Raw genomic sequence first — 17201 nt, forward strand, 5'->3', positions numbered from 1 at the left:
ATGTCTACAAGCTTCTAATTTCCTGTCAGACATTTATATTTTAAAAATCTTACTGCTCAATTTCTTCATTTACCCCCCCCTTTTTATTTTTAAAAAAAGTCAACATTCTGGTAATGTTGTTTTACAGTGAGAGATGTTTCTTACATTGCCAGAAAGGTCTTTTATAATCCTAGTGCAGCTGTGCCTACCACATACTACTGTTGCCATTGGGAGTCTTTGCAAGTATGCAGTGAGTGACCCTTCCCTGAAAATGACCATGCCCTGCCAGTGACACTCCTGAACCCTGATACTTGAGTAATATGGTTTACGTTTACCAAGTCTGGTGCATTCCCCTAGAGAAAGGCAAGGTAACACCCTCGGGAATGGTAGCCTCCACATCTCCTGTATGCCGCTGGATTCTGAACCTGACGATTCTCTGAAGGAAAAAGATGTAGGGTCAATGAAGGTGTCTGCCCAGGGTGTCTCCCCTGAAAGGAGAAGAGTTTGTAGGGATTTGAATGATGTACAAAAATATGGAGGGTCTAAAGAGAAGTTCCTTCTTTTTACGTAATATGAGAATTAGGGAATCACTTTATGCCGTTACTGGGCAGTGAACTTAGAACAAAGGATTAACGGTTAGTCCTCCCACGGTACATCATCCTGTGGAATTCTGAGACTCCCACAGGACATCCTGGAGTCAAAAATGATAGTTCTGTGGTTCTTGGGCTGCCTCCTCTGGGCCACTGGCAGCCCCAGTAGCACTTCCAGGTAGGGTGCATCTACATGGCAATAGAAAACCCCACAGTACCGAGTCTCAGAGCCTGGGTCAATTGACTTGGGCTCAGGGGGCTCAGGCTACAGAGCTAAAAATAGCACTGTAGTAGTTCTAGCTCAGGCCAGAGCCCAGGCTCTGAGACACTCCCCACAAGTGAGGGGTGTGAGCCTGAGCCCAAACATCTACACTGCAATTTTTAGCCATGCAGCCCAAGCCCTGAAAGCCAGAGTCAGCTGACCCAGGTGAGCTGTGGCATTGCGTTTTACATGTACCCGGATCTGCTTCAATTAGCATCAGTCAGTCCTATAGCAGGCTTCTCTTAGAATTTCTTGATGATTTGTTTGCCTGACTAAACTTAAACCACCGCCACTTCTCTGCACCCTCCCTCTCTTTCTTAGCCGGGTGTTTTCTTTGGAATAAATTTGACCAGTATCAAATGAGAGCATGACACTAACATTGGAGGGTCAGCAAACCAACTTGAAGGTGGAGCTAAATAGCAAAGTGACCTAGAGAGATTAGAGCAGTTGGGGGCTGCAGATAACAGAAGGAGGTTGGGTAATAAGCAATGTCAGGACTGAGACCCAGAGAGAGAGAGAGAGAATAAACTGTGCAGATACAAAATGGGGGTTGGGGGGGAATGGAATGGGAGGAGGAGATGGAGAGAAACAAAACAGCTGCACCTGTCATATTAAAGCAAGTTTATTTACATCTTGTCTCCTTAATACTGTGCTAATGTTAATTTTTCATGTAACCGAGCACTGAAGTTGCTTCAGGGAAAGTGCAGAATCAGGATTGGGAGGGAGTCGATCTCAGCCTTTTTCACAGCGTGGAACGCTTCTCAAAATCTGTCTGATGTAGCCAGCCATCGCTTTAGTTATTTATATAGCGCCAGTCACGCAGTGCAGTGCATCTTACAAGCGTCTCCCGGCCTGAAGCAGTCCGCAGTGCGAAAGGCACTGGAGAGCTGCTATTGGAGATAGAGCTCAAAGGGGGCTAGTATTAATAACCTTCGGCGCTCTGCATGCTAAGGGAATAGGTGGTCAGATTTCATGTTCGGGGCTGTTGGGGTCAGGAAGGAATCCCGTTCCCCTGTGGTCTCAGAGGGCCAGATTCTGCACAGGGGGGAAGAATGCAAGGAACATCTCTGTCTTTGCACCCTTATGAAAGGGTCGCACAGGTTCCCATTGAGGAGCACAACACCTGCTTCTTACTAGCACCAACTGTGAGTGCTAACTGCCTTTAAGGCATTGAGGGAGAGGTAAGGTGAGACTCAGGCTATGGTCTCAACTCCTTCCCTAGCACTGACCAGCATGGAATGAGGAGCAGCTGGCACCCTCTCTATGGGTTGTAGGGGTGCTGTTCCAGCAAGTACACCTAGGGAACACCAGAGGATAGTCTGTCTGAGTCAGCTAGTAACATGGCCCCTGCACACCTTTCAGTGTGCCACCAACACCCAGGGCAGAGACTTTCCAAGAGACAGCCTTGGGGGTAGTGGGTGGGAAGCAGTCAACCATCAGCTTCCTGTCTGCTGTGCCCAGAAACACCCGGTTCTGGGAGGCCAGCTTGAGAAAAAACCCAAATCTCAGGCTGTGGAAGCCAGCAGCTGCCATGGCATTGGCTAGGGTCACCCATACCAGGGAGGAGTTTGTAAAAAATGGGTCAGGCCTGGCCAAATTGGTGCTGTTGGCAGGGAAATCCTATTGGTTCTTGCTGTGAGAGGAATGAGGAATATTTCAACATCAGGAAGGTCCTCCCTTTGACTCTAAGGAGATCAGGACCGGGAGAGGGGTCAGAATCTTGGTCTCTCACTTCCTGTTGGCTGTGTTGCAGGCTTGAGCTGGTCAGGGGAAGGGGAGGGGCAATTCTGGCAGAAAATTATGACAAACAGATTCCCCTCTTTGTTTTTGTAAAAAAAAAATTGAGATGAAATTTTTGCTTTTCCATCAAAGTAATCAACCCCTGAAACACAATAATTTTTACCTGAAAACTGCTGGAAACAAACAAAAAATCCAGTTTCTGATTTCTCAGCAAAAAGCCCCAAAATTTCCAAGGCAAAGAGGGCACTTTCTGTGAAAATGTTGTTGTGTCGAAAACCTAGTTTTCCTTTGGAAAACAGTTTTGAAGGGAAATTTTTGAACAGCCCTATTTGCAGCCTCACTGCTCTGCGAGGGGTGCCAGTAATATTAATGATCACAGATGCAAACAACTTAAACATATGCTTCTTCTGCAAAGAACAGAAAATCAGCACAGAATCTGTTGTGGCTTAATCAGCTGGTCACAGTTCTAAACAAGAAGTAACTGCGGGGGGAGGAGCGAGGCTGCTTGGCTGTCATTAAAATGGTGTGGATGGAAGGAGCAGGCTAATTGACTGAACAACAGCTTGGGCCATGTAATTAAATTAATTGTGACTCTACCTGTGACATTCATTTGTGTGGTTAGTAGTGCTCTGCCAAACAGGGGGAGGAGTGTGAAAATATCTTTCACAAACATTGCCACGGGTATTTTTGCTGTTTTGTTTCAGGCGATTTCATACCCCTGAAATTTTGTTTTTCTGTGAAATTTGAGGAGTCGGTTAATATTTCACATTGAAGGATGTGAAAACACAAAAGGTCGCTGCTGATCTCAATTTCAGCTTGCCACATTTGAAGCAGAGGTTGTGCATTTTCAGGGGGATTTTTTTGTTTTTAAGTGGAATTCTCCCAAAATTAAGGCTTTCAGAAACAGAGGTTTGATCCAGCACTCATTGGAGTGCATGGGAATGTGGGCACTGGATCACACCCCAGCAGGTACCCAAAGTTAGGCCCCTAATGGCTCACTGCTTAGCACTTTTGAAATTCAGGTCACTTATTTAGCTGCCATAGATTTAGGACCCTAACTTTTGATAAGTGCTTTTGAAAATCTCAGCTTGAGTTTACAATGTGTGCGAAGCAGGCTGCATGCAGAAACCCACCACTGCATCACATTTAAGTGCTCTGGCCTCGTTTTCAAGGCTCTGCAGAGCACAGTCCAACTCCTGCTTGTAGCTCTGATCTCATTAATTATAATTACATGGGGTTTACAGTGCCCCAAAGTGTGCTAGGCACTTTACAGAACAATTAATGTGACATGATGGAGAAGCTGAAAAGTACTCTGCTCTCATCAGGGAGCCAGTGTAGGGCTTGGAGCTCAGGAGTTGGTCTTTATGAAGACCTGTGTTCCTGAGGTAGTGCCTGTTGCATTTTGTACCAGTCGGAAGGTGTGCGATTACATTCCTAGACATGACTGCAGTAATCAAAGTGGAAAGCAACTAATGCATGGGTCACTCTGGCCCGGATGGTGTCTGATAAGAAGGGGTACAATCTCCTGGCCAGTCACATATGGAAGTGGGTGTTTTTTGCTGCCAAGGCTATTTGGGTATCGAGGAGCCTGAAAAATCCCCAAGGCTGCAGATCAGCACAAGCATTTGAGGGCAGACCCCCTTCAAAAGTGATGGATTTTGTGGAGTAATCATTGTTCAAAGTGCTCCTCTCTTCTAAGTAGCACTGCCTCAGCTCTGCCTCGGTTCAGTTTTAACCAGCTGCTGATTTTGGCTAGCCACTGAGGAAGCTGGGAGAGGGTGCTGTTCACATCTGATGTATAGGCGATATAGAGCTGGGTGTCACCTGCGGGCTACTCGCATTTCAGCCCACATGGCCTGTCCCAGCAGACTGCATTTTCCCCTCACTGATGCCCACTTTCTTCCACCTTCAGTTTCTGTCGCACAATCATCCTACAACGCTAGTGATGTGTGAAACTGGTGGGGTACACGGGTGCACTGCAATGTTACTGTCTATAGCAGTAGTCCGGGGGTAGTTGTGATGCCTCACTGATTCTTCCTCTCCTTGGCCTCTTGGTTGGGTTGAGTGTCCTATAAATCAGTTTTGGCAGGGTTCAAAAGTTTAGCCACCTCCAGGTGGAGATAAAACAATCTCCTCATTGCAAGCCAAGATGAAACCTCCAGTACAGTCCAATTTCTCTCCATCCCCACCCTAAATATAGAAAGTGTAACATATTGTCATGTAATCATCATTTCTTTAAGCGGTATGACTGTAGAAGCTTGGGAAGGAGCAAAGGGAGAATGGGGGTTATTTATTTTAGACATCAGCCTACATATAGCTTCTGTCTCTGAGCAAAAGAGTCAACATGGCTTTGGCTGATCCTTGGTTGCTCTAATTTGTTATGTCTCTAGGCAAAGCTAATTGTGCAGACAGCCCACCATAGAGTTTTTGGTGCTGCCTCTTCTGTGTAGTTTTGTAAATAGTCCTTTATTCCCTTTTATTTCCTGATGCATTTTCTACAATCTTTTTGCTCTAAAAAATGAGTAGTTTAAATACCAGGATTGGGTGGGTTGCTCTTTTGGATCGGGTTAGCAGATTGAGTGGGACAGAGTAATGATCTGATAATTCAACCTTTCTTTTCAAATGTCAGGAAATGGGCTTGTCAAGGTTCCTTCCCCACTCTGAACTCTAGGGTACAGATGTGGGGACCCGCATGAAAGACCCCCTAAGCTTATTCTTACCAGCTTAGGTTAAAAACTTCCTCAAGGTACAAACTTTGCCTTGTCCTTGAACTCTATGCTGCCACCACCCAAGCGAGTTAAACAAAGAACAGGGAACGAGCCCACATGGAGACGTCTTCCCCAAAATATCCCCCCAAGCCCTACACCCCCTTTCCTGGAGAAGGATTGGTTAAAAATCCTCACCAATTTGTCCAAACCCTTGATCTTAAGAACAATTAAAAATCAATCAGGATCTTAAAAGAAGAATTTTAATGAAAGAAAAGATAAAAGAATCACCTCTGTGAAATCAGGATGGTAAATAATTGACAGGGTAATCAGATTCAAAACATAGAGAATCCCTCTAGGCAAAACCTTAAGTTACAAAAAGACACAAAAAGAGAAATATACATTCCATTCAGCACAGCGTATTTTACCAGCCATTAAACAAAAGGAAATCTAACACATTTCTAGCTAGATTACTTACTAATTTAACAGCGTTTCTGAGACTTCAATCCTGATCTGTTCCCGGCAAAAGCATCACGCAGACAGACAACCCTTTGTTTCCCCCCTCTCCTGATTTGAAAAGATCTTGTCTCCTCATTGGTCATTTTGGTCAGGTGCCAGCGAGGTTATCTTAGCTTCTTAACCCTTTACAAGTGAAAGGGTTTTGCCTCTGGCCTGGAGGGATTTTATAGCACTGTATACAGAAAGATGGTTACCCTTCCCTTTATATTTATGACAGGGCTATTCTGGCATTTGTGTCATGGGCTATTGAAAAGAGTCTCTTTTCCCTTGGAGTTTCTTGTGTCTCAAAGTATCAGCTGAGCCCTAGTTCTGAAGGGACAGTTAACAATTTGTTGGAGAAAGGAATTACATTGATCAAAATTGGCCTTGTAGCATGCAGGAAAGTGGTTTGAGTCTCTATTCTGTGTAGGGTGGGTGGGAAGCAGAAGCTTTTGTGGCACCTCATTTATAGTATAAGAATTACAGTTATTTTCTTGTCCCTCCCATTCCCTTTTATCATCACCATACTTTTTCTACCTTCCTTGTTAGATTATACGGCAGAAGAAAATCTATCTATTGTATTTAATAGGGTGCCAATCACTGTAGTTGCTAGGACCCAATAATACCACTTAACATGTTTGTGGTATTTACATTATGTTCAAAGCACTTTGGAATCATTCGCTAATGAATACTCACAGCGAGGCAAATGTGTATTATTATCTCTCTAAACTGAGACTGAGAGGTTAAATGACTTGCCCCAGGCCAGCTGTAGCCACTAGACACTGTTGCCTCTTCACTGCATTATTTTGTATTCTAATACTTGCCCTATTATTTTTTGAATTTGCAAATGTTGTTGCCCCAACAAATCTCTCTGGAGGATTGTAAGGATGGTATCATTGAGTATAATACAAGCTCCTCTTAGTGGAGCAGGGTGCCAATATGGAGGCTTATATCCTCTACTTAGGGCCCCAGGTCAATGGGAATTTTCAGTGGGCTTTGGGTCAGGCTCTTCTGCCTTATGTTGAGGGCTTCAAAGGGACTTAAGTGGTGCAGAGGCCCATGCTGGCCCTCAGCTATATGGGTGAATTTCATCTGGAGAGACTACCAGTAGAAAATGACGATTAGATACATTCACACACCATATTGCACAACGAAAGAGACTCAAACCTCACAACAAAGTGCAGGAGGGTCTGCCGTGGCATGGGAAGCCATCTTCATGTTGTGACGCCTTTTGATCTGAGCAGTTAGCCAAATGCAGCATCTTGTGGGTTGTTCCAGTTAGCAGTAGAAATTGGTGATAGTCAGGTATTTCTTTGATGCAGTCCTGTTTATTTACCAAGTCCTGTTTCCATGAGCACAGGAAGAACCAAAGAGGAGAGACAGTGTCCTTTCTTACAAGGCCAAGACTTGTTCAGTGAGCACCCTGACCCAAAACCTCTCTCTTGGGTTCCTGGGGGCCACACCCTGTGCTTGCAGGCAGTGTCTGCTTGGCTTTCTTTCTGCTTCTCTCTGTCTCTCTCTGTGTCCTGTGTCTTCTGCTTCTTTTACACACACTCCCTTATCCCCAGAGGCCACTCAAGCCAATCTGCTGTCCTAAGCCAAACTTTTGCAGCAGGAACCCACTCCCCATCTACCCCCTGCAACTCTCCCCTGGCCTCCTCCAGCCCCTGGGGCCAGACCTTCAGCCCCCAGCAACCTTTCCCCGGAGCTGCTCAGCTCAACTACAACAGGACCTGGGCTTCTCCTGCCCGGCCCTCTGCACCTCCAGCCCATCCCAGCCCTGCCCCTGCACTCCCCATCCCCAACCCTCACCCCCTGCCTGGCCCCCAGCACCCTCCGCACCTCCCACCTGACCCTGCACCTTTCCAGATGAGCTGTTCGCTGTTGGGTTTGTAGTATGGGGCAGCTGAGGAACAGGTGCGGAGAAGTTTACATGACTTGCTGAAGGCTACACAACGAGTCAGTCCGTGAGCATTCAGGAGGATGTGGCTCATAGTCCTATGTCCCTATCCCACTGTTTTGGGCAAAGAGCAACTTCTCCTTCCATTTTCTCCTCAGAGGTACCAGCAGGAGCTTTGTCCAACTCACCGGTCCCATTTAATCTGAGATCAGCTGGGACTGAGAGTGTCATTCCTGCCCCTCCAACCCATGCAGTAAACGTGAGCAGCTATGGGGAAGATTGACAACACATCTGTGGAGTTGAATTCACCCTCCGGGGTGAAGCAGGCAGCCATTGAGGAATTCGAGCCAATTGGCCAAGGAGATGGGAACACCAAGAAGATGAAGGAGCTCCCAGACAGAGGTTCTTGGAAGGGCAAATTTGACTTCCTGCTGTCGTGCGTGGGCTACGCCATTGGGCTGGGCAATGTCTGGCGGTTCCCATATCTCTGTGGCAAGAATGGAGGAGGTGAGTGTAGAATGCTAAACACGTTTTCCTTTATATCAGCCTCAACCCAAGGGTCTAGTTAGTGTTTTGAAATTTGTCTGCACACTGACTGATTCTTTTCCCTCCTGTCCTGCCCTCAGTGTACCCACGATTCACCACATCAGATATACTGAGGCAGCATAAGCCAATTGCCAGCTGAGATCAGGAAGAAATCATAGTAATGCTTTGCATTTCCATACAGCAGTGCCTTTCACCCATGGATGGATCGTACGGGCATGAATGAGTTAAGCCTCACAACACAGCTGTGAGAGAAGTTAGTATTACTATCTCCATTTTACAGGTGAAGAAACTGAGGTACAGAGAGGTTGAGTGATTTAACAATGGTCACTGAGGAATTCTGTGGCACAGATGGAAATAGAGCCCTTCTCTTCATGTACCCGGTGTCTTGCTAAGTGCTATCACTTCTTACTCTTCAATTCCACTAAAATCCCTCTTTTCCTCACTGCCCCCTTGGCTAAATCCCTTGGCCTTACCTTGGTCATCTCTTAAAGTGTGTGAGAGTGGTGGTCTGATGGAAGCAGGGCACTGGACTAGGAATCAAAGGAACTGGACTCAATTCCCTGCTCAGCCACAGACTTCTGTGACTTTGGCAGGTCACATAATCCACGCTGTGCCTCCGTTCTGTCTCTATAAACTGGGGCTATTTGTACTAGCCTGGCTCACAGGGATAAAATCCATCAGTGATTGAGGCACTAAAATATTCCAGTGATGGTAGTCATAGAAGTACCTAGATAGCCTCGATTTTCTGTAGTCCTCTAATCCCTCCCCACCATTTTTTCAAAGCTCTGCTGCAAACATCACCTTCCTCTCTCACTGCTTCATCCATGTCACTCACTTTCTCCACTTGTCTCACTGGCTTCCCATCCCTTACCATGTCTAGGTCAAACTCCTTCTCCTCACCTCCAAAGCTACAAATAATCTCAGCTCCAGCTGTCACTAGGTTCACATTTCTTCCTACTTCCTTCCCCACCCTCTTCACTTCGCCCCACTCCATCATCATCTCCCAGTCTTGGTTTTCCCCCTCCAGTCATGCTACCCCCTATGCTTGAAAAACCTTCCCCTCCTAGGCCACCAGTCTTCTTTTCCCCGTCCTTTAAATTCCTCCTAAAAACTCACTTCCTCTCTGACCTGCTTGTCCTCCTCATGAGCAATCTCTCCCACGCCTTCCTTACTGTACTGTTGTCCCATGTCTGATATTGCCTGTGTCTGTTTCATCTAGTTTACATTTTGGGAAAAGAGACCTGTCCAACTGATCACAGGTGTCCTGACTCCCTGTCCCCTACACTAATCACTAGACAATGCTCTGCCCATGAAATTCCACCACAGCAGATTATCGAATCATAGAAATGTTGGGCTGGAAGGGACCACAAGAGGTCATCCAGTGCAGGGGTTCTCAACAGTTTTCTTTCGGAGGCCACTCCCAACATGCTATCAAAGTTTCGCGGCCCAGCTGTGCCACAACTGTTTTTCTGTATTTAAAAGCCAGGGCTAGCATCAAGAGGTAGCAAGCAGAGCAATTGCCCTGGGCCCCACACCACAGGGGAGACCACAAAGCTAAGTTGCTCAGGCTTTGGCTTCAGCCCCGGGTGGTGGGGCTTGGTGCCCCTGGCTGCAGTTCTGCACAGCGGGGATTTGGCTTTCTGCCCTGGACCCTAGAAAGTCTGCCACCAGGCATGCTTGGCGGACCCCCTGAAACCTGTCTGTGCCCCCCTCCCCCCGCTCTCCAGATGGCCCCGGACGCCTGGTTGAGAACCACTGGTCTAGGGCAACCCTTTGCACCAAGGCAGGACCAAGTAAACCTAGACCATCGCTGACAGGTCTTTGTCTAACCTGTTCTTAAAAAACTTCCAAAGATGGGGATTCCACAACCTCCCCTGGAAGTCTATCCCAGTGCTTAACTACCCTTAAGTTAGAAAGTTCTTCCTAATAGCGTACCTTAGGTATCAGCTTTTACAGCTTCCTCTGAAGTATCAGGCACCGACTACTGTTGGCCACCAGGTGAGGTGGCCCAGTTTTCTATCCCTTCTGATATGACCGTTCCTGTTTTCTTATGTCAATTCATAAGGAATAACGGTTTTATGGTGAAGTACCGAGAGACAGGAGAGGTAGTTTTTATTGCTGGTTCTGCCACACTGGGGGTGCATGATCTCAGACAAGTCACGGCACCTCAGCATGGCTGTTTCTTCATAAATAAATTGGAGATGATAATATAGACCTCAGGGGTGATATGAAGCTAAAATAATTCCTCTCTGCAAAACATGCTGAGCCCCAAGGAGGGAAGTGCCAAGTGCTGCTGTGTAGTGTTACAAATCCAGCACTATATGATCTCTAACACAGCAGGGGCAGGGACACAGAGCAATCCAGCAGGATGTTCAGAAAATGCTGGATGAGTCTAGCAAATTTGCCAGTTGCCATAATAAACATTGCTCTCAGGAAATGTAAAATCGTGTGCTGTGCCTGCATACGCCATGCTGCTGGTCCATGCTGGCTGTTCATTGCCATCTACATCAGTCACTCCTCTGGTCCCCTTCCAGTCTGGCTACCAACAAGCAGCCTTTTCTGCAGCCTGCAACAATGAGCAGCAGTGGAGGCTGCTGACGTCTGCAAATAAGCAGGCAAAGGGACACCCAAAGCTCTGCTCGAAGCCAATTTAAAGCAGAGAGGAAGGATCAGTCAGCATCTGACTCAGAACTGGGTAGGCAACGCCTCCCGCACCTAGGCTGAGGCACCTTCACTGCTGAGCAGACAGTGGGTGGAACTCCAATGATATATCCGCACGTGCAGTGTTGAAAGCAAAGTTGTGTGGGCTGCTTCCATTACGCATGGGCAAATTGAACGGAATGACAATATTGTCATTTCACTTACTGCTGTCATATCGGATCTATCCCCAGTCGATTTAATCTGGGTTCTAATCAGGGATATAGTGAGGGTGAGATTCATCCCAGGTAGACATACCCTTAGCACTGAATGTCGCTCAGTAGGTCCTCAAAATTGTCTGATGAGAAATTTAGACTGTGCATACCTGATAGTGAATGTTTCTTTACCTGCTAAAGACTGGCATTTGACCTTGATTGAGGCTACAAGCAAAAACATATTGGTGCTTTTATATCCTGGTAATTAATCAGTGGGCAGTGGTGGCCGTTTTATTTACTAATTATTAGTAGTATTTGTTTGTATCACATTAGTGCCTAGAGGCTCCAACTAAGATTGGGGCTGCATTGTAGCAGGTGCAGAACAAACCCGGTCCCTGTTCCAAACAGCTAAATCTAAATAGAGAAGGCAAATAAGGCAAGGAAGTAAGGAAAGATTATTTTCATCCCCCAGAGACTGACTTGCCCCAGATCACACTGGAACGGAACCCAGATCTCCCGAGTCCCATCCATTTGGTTTTGCGCTCAGAACTAAAAATGAGCACGCTGAATTTTACCAACATTTCTCCAAACCATTTCAGCCCAAGGTGTAATTTTCCTCTCAGAATGTTATAATAGGGTGGCCAATGATGCAACCCCAGAATACAGGACATCGCCTTGTTTGTCTCCACCCCTCCCTGGGTGATCCTGCCCCAGCCTGTGTGACCTCACACACTGCAGGGGCGGAGCAGCACACTCTGCACAATGGTGTCTTCTGTGAGTGATACCAATTTTATAACAGTACTGGACAGGAAACAAACCATACAAAAACTGGGTGGTCTGGCTGAAAACTAGACAAATGGCCTGCCTGTGTCATAAGCGCCTGATTATAGAGTCCTTTCTCAGCTGGTGGCCCCACCAGAGTGGCTATGTAATTAGAGAAAGGCTAGAGCTGTGGGGCTCAGATCAAGCCTTAGGTCTGAATTTGAATTTCCCCCCAATTAAAGGGGTTTTTGTATCTGCTGGTCTAGGTCAGCCCATCACAGAGAGAGGAATGGAAGCCCTGTAGGGCAGGGACCACTTGTTGTTACCTGTGTGTATAGCACCTAGCCCGACAGGGCCCCGATCACTGTTTTGTGCATGTCTAGGATCTACTACAATATGAATAAATACTAATAGCCTCAGAGATTGGATCTGACCTTTCCCAAAGTTCTTTGAAGGCTTGACTTTGATTTCTGGCTTGCGGGCATCCATTGCTAGCTAGAATGCTGTAGGGATGCTGATTGACACGTTTCTATGACAGTGCTGGATAATTTTTTTTAAGTCAAGATGTTGTTGAATATGAAAGCCGGCGCTTTTTGCCAGCTGGAAGTTCAAGCTCACAGCCATCAAGCTGCTTGCCCACAGCACACTGATTGTGTCCCCCTGCCACCTGCTGCCAACTTATGTTCCTGAGTCACTGCCCTAGACCCATGTAAAGGGACTTGAAGCCAACTTCCCACTATGGTGCTCAGCTGTTTCTCAGCTCCCGTTGGGCCTCAGCTGTTTACCCACTTAGTCAGCAGTCCTAACTGATGTGATGTGTCTTTGCAGGGCCATCCCTAGTGGTTTGGTGGAGCCCAATACTGTCAGAGATGGACCCAGCCACAATGATCCATGATTTCAGGATGTCCAGGCTTGATTATTGCAAACCCCTATACCTGAGACTGAATATGCAAATTCTGTGGGGAAAAAAACCCCAGCTAATCCAGAATGCAGCAGCGCTCTGCTAAGTGACCCTGGGAGGCAGGAGTGTACCACTGCAGTGCCCCAGTCATGTCACTCCCACCTCACTAAACAGAGTGCCCGTTCAAAGTCATGGTGCAAATCTTCAGAGCTCAGGGGTTTGGGTCTGAGGTAGCTGAGCAACCACTGCTCTCTACACAATTAGGACCCTCTGTGACAGTATCCATCCTAAGGGCAATGGACATCTCTACAACCTGTGTTAGACCTGCGAAAGCTGGAGTCTGAGCTTTCTCAACAGCCATCCCATGCCTGCAGAACTGCCTTCCTCGAGAAATCTGACTGACCTCAAATCTCACTGCCGGCGGGTCCCGCTGTAAGACCCAGCTGGTTTGCCCTAGCTTTCTACAACAATAAAACAATAGCTAACAAATAAACTAATGGCTCATGCCAAAGACTCCTGTCTGCTGTTGGCCTGGTTGGGAGAGAGAGAGAACAAATCGCCCATGAACTACCAGTTCCTGTTTGTTTTCTTGCCTTGGTCTCAGATATCACGTTGAAGAGAATGGTATAAATATCTAGACTGATATGTCAGATCGGCACATGGGTGCTGGGGTAGAGGGTGATGGAGATGTGAGAAGAAAGAAGTGACAGAGAAAGATACAGTCCAAATAGTAATTTAACAGCCACCACGGAACACCCTTGTCCACCATCAAACAGAGGGATCAAAGCTGGGGGTGGCATCTTAGCTTGAGAACTGGAGCTGGAACAGAGCATTGGGGTTGCAACGTGAGCCCAGGGATTTGTGCAGTAACTATGAGCTGAGCTTTACATTTCTTGTGGAGAAGAGGTGGCCAGGGCCCCAAAAAGTCTTGTGGTGATGAGACCTTGCAGAACCTGCTGCTAACAGCTGTTTGTTCTTCCAGGGGCCTTCTTGATTCCCTATTTTCTGACACTGGTGTTTGCTGGGATTCCTCTCTTCCTGCTGGAGACAGCTCTTGGCCAGTATACCTCTGTTGGTGGATTGGGGGTCTGGAAATTAGCGCCTATGTTCAAAGGTACTGTACTGTAAGTCCATGATGCTGATGCCCTATATCTAGCTTTAGAGCTGAAACCATTTACTGAAATGGGAAGCAAAACCTCAGGGACTGGGACATAAACCCTTGGGGAATGGGTGGTGAGTCTCTGGAGACTGTTACATCTGATCTATGGTATTTGTAGGGTCCCCTTCACCATGGTGTCTAGGCATCAATAACACTCCAGCCCTCTGTTTGAATGACCTTCGATAGTGACAAAACGCTCAGGTAGACAACACTGCCTTGATGGAGGCAAATGACTGAATGGAGCCACCTGGCACATCGGGATTGTACTTAAAACGAGATGCAGTAAGTTGGCGGGGAGGACTGTGCTGCTCTGTACCAGCAGAACCCTGTTTACTGTACACTAAAAGGTTGGCTGTCTACCAGTTGGGCGTAAACCTGTTGTGTTTGCAGTAACAACATATGGGAGGCTACTGGTGAATTAGAATAATAAGTGTTTTTATTGGGAGACTAATTCAACTACAGGAGCAGGCAGAGACACAGCTGGTTCCCCCTCTTTGGTTTTCATAGAGCTCCACACATACAGTTCTGCTAGCAGGATACTGAAAGACACCACCATTCAATCTTTGAAACATGGGAGAGAGGCATGACGTCCGAACAAGCCTTCACTGGCTGATCAGTGAACTTGAGGCACGGTGCACTGTCACTTACTGATCTCTGTGAGACGATTCACTTTTCCTAGGTGTACAAACCTTCGTCTCTCCTCTGTGCTGTCACTTCTCAGCTTGCCATCCCCACTTCAGCACAGGAGGCTTGTATCCATCTGCTCAATACAACTCCATAGACTTTGGATGGCTTGTGTTGAACATGCTCTGTTTCTTCTCTCCTAGGAGTGGGCCTGGCTGCTGTGGTTCTCTCGTTCTGGCTGAATATCTATTACATTGTCATCATTGCCTGGGCACTGTACTATCTCTTCAACTCTTTCACTGCAGTGAGTTTCAGCCATTTCTATAAACCTTAATTGGCTCAGTGTAATTTTTGCAGTTCCTGTTTCTCTCATAAAATGTGGAGTTTAACATGTTACTTGCTGTCTGTGCCATGAAATATACAACATACAGCTTACAGATTGTGCAAAGGCTCGCTGAATGTTGCTGCTGGATCCGTTGCTGACACATTCTATGACATCAACTGTTCTGCGCTGATATTTTTCTTTTAGGGGTTATGCTCCCTTTATAAATCTTAAAAATCTGTCCCTCTGCCCCACAGCCTTTCACATTCTCCTTTCTGTCTATCATAGTCAGAGAGCGCCAGTCACGGTAATAGCGATGTGTTTCAAAAATGGCTTCTTCATGAGATTGTCTCATTACCATGGGCTTGGTTGTGAACCTAATTAGACCCCATTTACACTGCTCCCGTTCCATTGATTCCAGTGGAAAAGCACTTAAACATGTGCTTACATCTATCCCCTAAGTATGACAGCATGTAAGCAAATGACTTCTAGCATAGGCTTCAGTCCCATTGACTGCAACGAGATGCTTTCCTGAATTGGGACCTTGTGCCAGTGTATACGAGGTCAGAATGGAGCCTCGAGTCTGAAGTACATTTCTTCACAACTGAACCATTCTTGTCAATCTAATGACAGAGCAGAGCTCCCTTACCAATCCATAGACATAAAGATATCTAATTCCATGGGTCCTGTGGGGTTCTATTTCGTTTAGACACGCCTGCTAAAATGTTGTACATGTACCATAGTTCAGTCCAGCTTCAGTTTTTAGTTGATTATGTTTTCCAACATCTGTGAAGCCATTTGTCAAAATGTTCTTATTGCTTAGCACTCCCAAACCATGTGTGTGTAGTCTCCAGTGCCTTCTGAACACCTGCAGTACTTGTTGTTCTCTCTTAACCCCACACGAGCAAATTGTACAAGTGTCAGTTGTTGTGGTCCAGGTAGATCCCCTACATATTCCTGAACAAGACTTTACAACACAGGAGGGCAAACTATGGCCTGTGGGCCAGATCCGGCGGATCAGAGCTTTCAATCCAGCCCATGGGATTGCCAGCACCATGGCGCAGCTGGGCTAAGGCAGGCTCCCTGCCTGCCCTGGCCCCGTGCTGCTCCCAGAAGCTGCCGGCACCACATCCCTGCAGCCCCTGGGGGAAGGGGCAGGCAGAGGGCTCTGAGCACTGCCCTCACCCTCAGGCACCGCTTCCCACAGCTCCCATTGGCTGGGAACGGGGAACCATGGCCAATGAGAGCTTTGGGGGTGGTACCCACAGGCGAGGGCAGTGCGCGACAGAGCCGCCTGCCCCACCCCCAGAAGCCACTGCCAGACATGCTGGTCACTTCCCGACGCGGGGCCAAGGCTGGCAGGGAACCTGCCTTAGCCCCACTGCATGCCGCTGCCACCCCGGAGCTGATCAAGGTCAGCAGCGCCGGGCCGAAGCCTGCACTCTGAACCCATCCTGCACCCCACCCCCCTGCCCTGATTCCCCTAGCCCCTTGCCACACCCCTTCTGCACCCCAGCCCCCTGCCCTGAGCCCCCTCCTGCACCCCAAACCTCCTCCCACACCCCGCACTCCCTCCCGCACCCCAACCCCTGCCCCAGCCCTACATTCATGGCCCTGAATGGAATTTCCCTACCTAGATGTGGCCCTCGGGCCAAAAAATTTGCCCACCCCTGCTTTACAACCACAAAAGAAGAGTGTGCACCTGGAGAAGGCGTCCCAGCTTCCCTCCTGAGCCCACTGCGCCTTGGGACAGGGACTCTGGGAGTTCAGTCGGTGCTGCCTGTGCACCCAGGCAGTGCAGACATGACCAGGACAGCTGATGGTTTATGTGCCTGAATGCAGAAGATCGGAGATTTGATTCAAGGAATTATCAGAGCTATACCATCAGTTTCTTTAAATTAAGTGGAGATGGGTCTGAATCAACATCTCAGACTGGAGCATCCCCAAAATTTGGATCAAGGGAGCATTAAATCAGATCCCTGTCTGAATTTTGCAGCTCTAGAGTAAGATAAAGTGGGACAAAAAAATAAATTAAATAAATAAATACCACCCAATTTCCCACCCCTGCCACATCAGAAACTCCTTAATCACAGTCCTGCCCAGACATATTCCTCCCTGGGTTCGCTCCACTGAAGTGAATAGACCAGGGATGAATATGGTCAGCTGCCTCAGGCTCCCAAGGCTCTGGCTGTGGGGCTATAAAATAGCAGTGTAGATGTTTGGGTGCAGACTGGAGCTTGGGCCCTGAGACCCTCCTGCCTTGTGGGGTCTCAGAGCCCAGGTTCCAGCCCGAGCCCAAATATCCACACTGCTATTTTTAGCCGCACAGCCTGAGTGTCATGAACCTGACTCAACTGACTC

The 17201-nt window shown here is 47.4% G+C and overlaps 1 protein-coding gene across 1 annotated transcript in view; it reads left to right on the plus strand.

Annotated features, from left to right (window-relative positions):
- Positions 1-7943: 7943 nt before the first annotated feature.
- The window catches only part of LOC311511029 (sodium- and chloride-dependent GABA transporter 1-like), a gene marked incomplete at both ends in the record, with an annotated part of 31609 nt that continues 22351 nt past the window's right edge, over positions 7944-17201 (plus strand). Inside the window, 3 exons of the mRNA XM_084611275.1 lie at positions 7944-8181; positions 13718-13849; positions 14722-14822. Of these exons, the coding sequence (XP_084467401.1) occupies positions 7944-8181; positions 13718-13849; positions 14722-14822 (471 nt within the window). The remainder of the gene's footprint in view (positions 8182-13717; positions 13850-14721; positions 14823-17201) is intronic.

The sequence above is a fragment of the Lepidochelys olivacea genome (genome assembly GCF_965140295.1).
Source record: "Lepidochelys olivacea isolate rLepOli2 genome assembly, chromosome: 1".
NCBI lineage: Eukaryota > Metazoa > Chordata > Testudines > Cheloniidae > Lepidochelys > Lepidochelys olivacea.